Source organism: Mizuhopecten yessoensis, unplaced genomic scaffold, assembly GCF_002113885.1.
Source record: "Mizuhopecten yessoensis strain PY_sf001 unplaced genomic scaffold, ASM211388v2 scaffold4341, whole genome shotgun sequence".
Classification (NCBI taxonomy): Eukaryota; Metazoa; Mollusca; class Bivalvia; order Pectinida; family Pectinidae; genus Mizuhopecten; species Mizuhopecten yessoensis.
In genome coordinates, this window is record NW_018405497.1 from 7,060 (window position 1) to 13,248 (window position 6,189).

General features: G+C 33.6%; 1 protein-coding gene across 1 annotated transcript in view; it reads left to right on the top strand.

Moving 5' to 3' along the window:
* The window catches only part of LOC110448808, an 11,169-nt gene extending 5,006 nt beyond the window's left edge, over positions 1-6,163 (top strand). The window contains exons 3-10 of the mRNA XM_021495254.1: positions 535-541; positions 1,092-1,297; positions 2,035-2,172; positions 2,645-3,044; positions 3,345-3,515; positions 4,109-4,193; positions 4,538-4,669; positions 4,908-6,163. Of these exons, the coding sequence (XP_021350929.1) occupies positions 535-541; positions 1,092-1,297; positions 2,035-2,172; positions 2,645-3,044; positions 3,345-3,515; positions 4,109-4,193; positions 4,538-4,669; positions 4,908-5,279 (1,511 nt within the window). The 3' untranslated portion in view covers positions 5,280-6,163. The remainder of the gene's footprint in view (positions 1-534; positions 542-1,091; positions 1,298-2,034; positions 2,173-2,644; positions 3,045-3,344; positions 3,516-4,108; positions 4,194-4,537; positions 4,670-4,907) is intronic.
* The last annotated feature ends 26 nt before the right edge of the window (positions 6,164-6,189 follow it).

Consider the following 6,189-nt stretch of genomic DNA (forward strand, 5'->3'; position numbering starts at 1 on the left):
AATTTATTATGGTTTATAATGTCAAATGATACTTGAATATTACATGTTAATAACTTGATTGGAATTATAACCTTGAGTTGACAGTTTGATACTTTGAAAATTTTGAGCCAGCCCTACCCCCAAGGGCTGTAGGGTGGGGCTCAAGGGAGTCAGTGTGCTAAAATTTCTTCATTTTCCTTGTTTAGAATCAGAGGTGCTAGTTTCAAATCCTTTTTAGTCTGAAATCTGTATGCTTGATATTGAATAAGGTGGTTTTATTGTTTTTTGTCACTTTCAATAATATTTCTGTTCATGTTAAAAACGAAATCAACTCTCTGTATAAATATATCAGGTGACCGTTAAGGCCCATGGGCCTCTTGTTTAAAGTAGTTTCTTTCAAACCCTGACATGGGCATGTTAGTCGGGTGTTCAAATTTGTGGACTATATAAGTAGTCTCAATTTATTTTTTACAGTCTTGCTTACAGCAAGGATTTCTAAAGTTAACTAGCTTAGCTATTACAAATCCTTGCTTAAAGTGACTGTTTTTCTTCTAGAGTTAGGGCATCCATAAAAAAATGTTAGTTTGCTGTTTATCGACCTATAGCTACTCATTAAAAACTTGCCTACTCAAAAAATCATCTTTTCGAGGACAATTTTTTTTAATTCTTTTTTTAGCATATTTTCTTTCTAATTAAGAGGATTTTTGGCATCTTTCAGAAAAATAAAAATAAAATCCTACCTACCTACCCACATGTAAAAATGTTAGTCAGTAAACAGCAAACCAACAATTTATTAATGATGGGCTAATATGGCTTTTAAGTAAGGAAATGATATTTTTATGTATTTCTGCTTGAATATTAAAAAAGCCTCATATGAATTTTGACATTGAATTTCATTTCATGTACATATCACTCACTAGGTTATGGACCTATCAATTGTCACCCAGTCTATTATTGAATTGTAATTTTACCTGTATTCTACAGTCAATCAAAGATTTAGTTGATAAAGATATATATATATACAGTACGTAGGTGGTAAAAATGAATAAACATGCAAATTATGCAATGGTGCACTCTGGAATGTGTCCTGATCATGTTGTGAACTTTCTCAGCACATGTAACATACCCCCACCTGATCCTAAGACACTGAAAAAGAAGGAGAAAGATATAGCATCTTCAGTTATGGATGAAGCATCAGATTCCTGTAAAACTGCTAGTGCAAAAGAAGAAGCTGTTACCGCAAGTGAAGAATTGGAATGTAGTTTTGACGCTGGTTGGCAAACAAGAGGATCCGGTTGGCAATATAACAGTAACACAGGTATCATGTCAACATCAGCAATATTATAGAAATGAAAATTATTTTGGAGGAGTTAATTGATGTGTAAACGCGAACGAATTGCTTATAAACTGAATCAAGTCAGAAGGATTTTATGTAAAATTTGTGCGTATCTATAAACTCGTCCAAAATAACTTTCTAGGTTCCGACCATGAAAATCATTGGGACATATAGGATGAACCTTGTCCCTCTGTATGTCTGTCCATCTGTCCCGATCTAGGTTAAGTTTTTGTGTTTAGGTCCATATCCTACCTACTATACATGGTAGACCAATGATACTTGGTCAATAGATATATCATAGGTAGAACTGTACATTAAGGTTCACTAAGAATTAGGTCACTCTGACCTACATTTTCTGCCTGAGCAACTTGGTTCAGTTTTTGTGTTAAAGTCCATTTCTCAGCTACTTTAAATGGTAGATCAATAAATATGAAAAACCTCAACATTGTCCTATTTCAATGAAATTTGATATTAAGGTAGATTATGATATTCGAATTGATACCTGACATTGGAATTTTTAGGTTTGTTTGTACTTGCAGCGTAACGGCAAGAAATGCTCGGCAAACCTCACATTTCTATCTGTTTCTAAGGCTCATACAAAATAAACCTTATATTTTAGGACATTGTACATATATTGTCTATTTAGAATATAATTATCAGAAACTGATTTTGACATTTTCTTATGTGACTAAAAAGTACATTGACTTTGTATTTTACAGGACATTCCAGTCTAGTTGGTGTAAAGACAGGTAAAGTTCTAGACTTTGATGTAAGAACTAAATTTTGCAGTATATGCCAGCATCATTTGGGAAGAAAGGACACAATTCCAAATCATCAATGCAACAGCAATTGGCAAGGTACACAAACCTTAGTCAACATTTTTTTCGAGCCAAATCCAATGATTTAAGGTTAACCCAGCTTTCTGTGGAAAGGTCTCCCTATCCAGGATCTGTTATGGAAATTAGTCATCCGGGAAATAATAATAATTTAAAATTGTTACAGAATTACACACTGTGTAACCGTTGCTAGAACCTAAGAAATAATTTCTAGTAACAATCTTTGCAATGCCCTTAATTTTGCTCATTACAGTTACAAAACCCCAACTTTTTGGTCCTTCTAGAAAGTTCAATGATATTTGGTTTGTGAGTGCATAGTCATAAGGCTGTGTGTTGTGTACCACCATGACCTTTGTGTGACCTTGACCTTTGACCCCAAGGTTAAATAATTTGGTTTTGTAAGTTATAAAAAGGGAGACAACATATGTTTCAGTCATCTTAAACAGTTCTCACTAAGTAATTGTAGTTATTATAATGTCTTATTTTGTTACAGGGTCAAGTAAAGGCATGGAGCCTGACATGGCTTTATCCATGGTTACAAGGATGGATGACAGAGGGTGCACAGTTGGCATAATTCATGCAGACAATGACTCAACAACAACATCACGGCTGAGGCAAAAATTTGAAAACATCAAAAAAAGAGATGATAAGAATCATGTAAAGAAAACTCTGTCAAGACAGTTGTATGCAGCGGCAAATAAGTTTAAAGAGCTGAAGGGCAAAGGAGTAATTCCTTACATCCTTAGATGCTTCATGTATGCAATTAGTTCAAAACAGTCAAATGAGGATGAGCTTTGTGAAAGACTAGACAGCATTGTTCCACACCTCTTTGGAGACCATTCAGGCTGTTCTGGAGATTGGTGCAGATATTCCAAGCAACCATCAACATACAGGTTTGAAATTCTTTAAAAATTAGAAGGACATCATACATGTATTAGAATGTCTTTCTTTCAATGTTTTTATCATGAGCAATATATGCCAGAACAAAAATTAAGTTTGGCAGCTGTTGTTCTTATTGCTATTTTGAATTCAATCAATTTTGTCATATAAATGCAAAAAAAAACCCATTAGAAAATAATACAAGGACATCCTCTGATCCTATAAAACAAACAAAAACAAAATTCGAAACATTGCCATAAATCAAAATTCATAAATGTATGTCATGTCAACTATTTTCTTTAATATCATTTCAGATATAGGCATCTTCCTAAAGGTGAACCATTGACAAATGAGAATCTGCGCAAGCAGTTAGAGACAGTGACAGAAAATTACAAAAAAAGATCAAGCCAACTTGTAGATCTGGGCTCAACACAGAGCAATGAGAACTTTAACAATATAGTTGCAAGCAAGGCTCCAAAAAATAGGTCAGTAGTCCTAACCTTCCAGTAACATCCCCAAAAAACTTTCTGACATTGAACACAAAGGAAAAATGAATATGAACAAAGCAATAGGAAATAGAAGTCTTTCATTTTCAAAGGGAGATGATTGCTGTTTGTCTGTCATATGAAAATTGACTATTTAAGAATTCTTTTTCTTTGAAAACTGACTTAGCAGAATTTTTTTTCAAACTTTTGAGTTATGATCTTTAGCATATCCTTAAAAAACAATCCTTCATTTTGTTCTCACCGTATAAACTAAATAGCGAACAGTGCTAAAGATAAAACATAGACTGAAGTTTCACTTTTTAAAATTAAATTTGTTATATGAGGGGTGGGGGCAGGGGACGACAGGTGGCAAAGGTTTTGTGTGATAACTCCGAAACCTTTAAAGATATCATTTCAAAGTTTGAAAAACTATTATGAGATCTTATGAAACAAAAGTGTAGAATGCAAAAATGTATGAAGAGTTAATCCCCCTGAAACCGTTTTTTTTACAATTGTAGCTAGTTTAATCTGTGACAACTGGTTTACAATGTTAACTGTGAAACGACTGATATTTGTGAAATTTCTCTTTGTAGATCATATGGTGGAACCAGCTCATTAAAAGCGAGAGTTTCAGCTGCAGTTCTTCAAAAGAATGAAGGTTATACCTGGGTTACCAAGGTATTGTGTTACAGCTTACACATTATAAATACTGTGTATTTCCTATTTCATTATACCCCATGCAACATAGTATGATGTTTTCAACCTGTCATTTCCTCCATTTTTGGTTTCTAAACAATAATTTGAAAACAGATACAGTAATTTTTGTCAAACTTGATACAAAGGTTAATGACCTTACAATGGAGATCAAGTTCAAATTGGGCTCAATTGGATTGTTTCTTCCACTTCTTCTGCTTCTTCTCAGCAAAGCCCCAAAGGTCAAATACAGAGTTTTTAGTAATATAAATGGGAGGCTTATGTTTTTTGTCATCTAAAACAGTTCTCACTATTTTACCTTGTTTTAGGTTAACAAGAAAGCATTGCTGTCACCAGGCACAATTTCTGCTAGAGTTGGACAGAGAATTGACAGAAAAAGACTCTGGCAAAAGGAGAATAGCACCTCAGTTCATTTCAAACGTGACAGATTTAAAAGAAAGGTAAACATTTATGACATATAATTAGTAACAGCCTTTTGTTTATATTGGTTTGGGTGGTGCAAATAAAATTTCCAGGCAATTTGCAAAAAAAGAAAAGAAAACAAGATGATAACATTTCAAGGAATGATATGGTTATTACGAGTTATCTCCCCATTATTTTACAATGTACTAGTAACAACAATATTAGGTATAATTGAAAGATTTTTCTGAATATTTTCTTTTTTGTCTTTTTTTTTAGCATAAGAAAACTTTTCAACAAATTACAGCAGCAGTAATAGAAGGAGAAACATATAAACCACAAATCGAAGAAGATGTGTCGGTAAATGATATTGAAAGCATTCCAACTAAATGTTCTTTAGATGGCATAGATGAATATGTTGTGTTTGACTTAGAAACAACTGGATTATCAAGAACCTCAGATATTACACAAATATCAGCATATGATGGGAAGAACATGCTTAATCTTTATGTGTCTCCACGACAACCTATTTCATCAAAGGCCAGCGATGTTACTGGCATTAGTTTCTCTTTTGAGAGAAACCAAATGTACTGCCGTGGTGTTCCAGTTGAAAGCGTGTGTATAAGACAAGCATTGCTTCAACTAATATAAATGATACAGACAAAATCTCGACCTGTGCTTGTCGGTCATAACTTCTATTCATATGACGTACCTATACTGAGGAATTTATTGAAAGAGTTTAGTCTCCTGAGTTCTTTTAATAAATTAATTTATGGATGCATTGACACTTTGAAAATTGCAAAACGGGAAATACCAAAAGCTGATGTTCAAAATTATAAGCAACAAACATTAGTTCAAAAGTTTCTGGAGATTGTTTATGATGCCTATAATTCTGAGGAAGATGTTAGAAGTTTGTACACACTTTTCCATCTGAAACTTAAACAGACATGTTGTGCCAAAGATTTATTTCCCTTTAATTATTTGGCAATTGTAGAGTCTTTTTCTGGCGTCATTGTTGGAAAAGTTATTTCCAAGGACACTGCAAGGAAACTTTCCTGCACAGGTCTCAGCCTTCATCACTTGGAGTTGGCCTATACAAGAAACAATGAAGATGGCATCAAATCTGTTATGCAGGAACATGGTTTGAAAGGGAAAACGGCAAATGTGTTCAAGAAGTTCTTTTCTGAAAAAAAGGAATAGACTGTATCTGTGGTTGAAAACTGTGTCAACAGAATGACAATCTTTATCTTTTATATGCTATATTTCTATAAAAATATGGTGCTACCTGTATTTGAACTATATCTAAAAATATTATCCTCTGAAACAATTTTAACCCTTAATAACAGCTGATTTTGAATAAATTAATTTTGTTGCTAAAATTTGGAGTAACCAAGGAGTACTTACACTTGAAATATATATTTATTAAAATAAAATGGCGGTGCCCTATAGTAATTACTCTGTCTGTCCGTCCGTCACAGTTTCCTATTTCGTATTTAACACGTGTACTAGTGTGATGGGTGGTCAGCCAGTACCAGTGTACATAGCTATTTAACACGTGTAC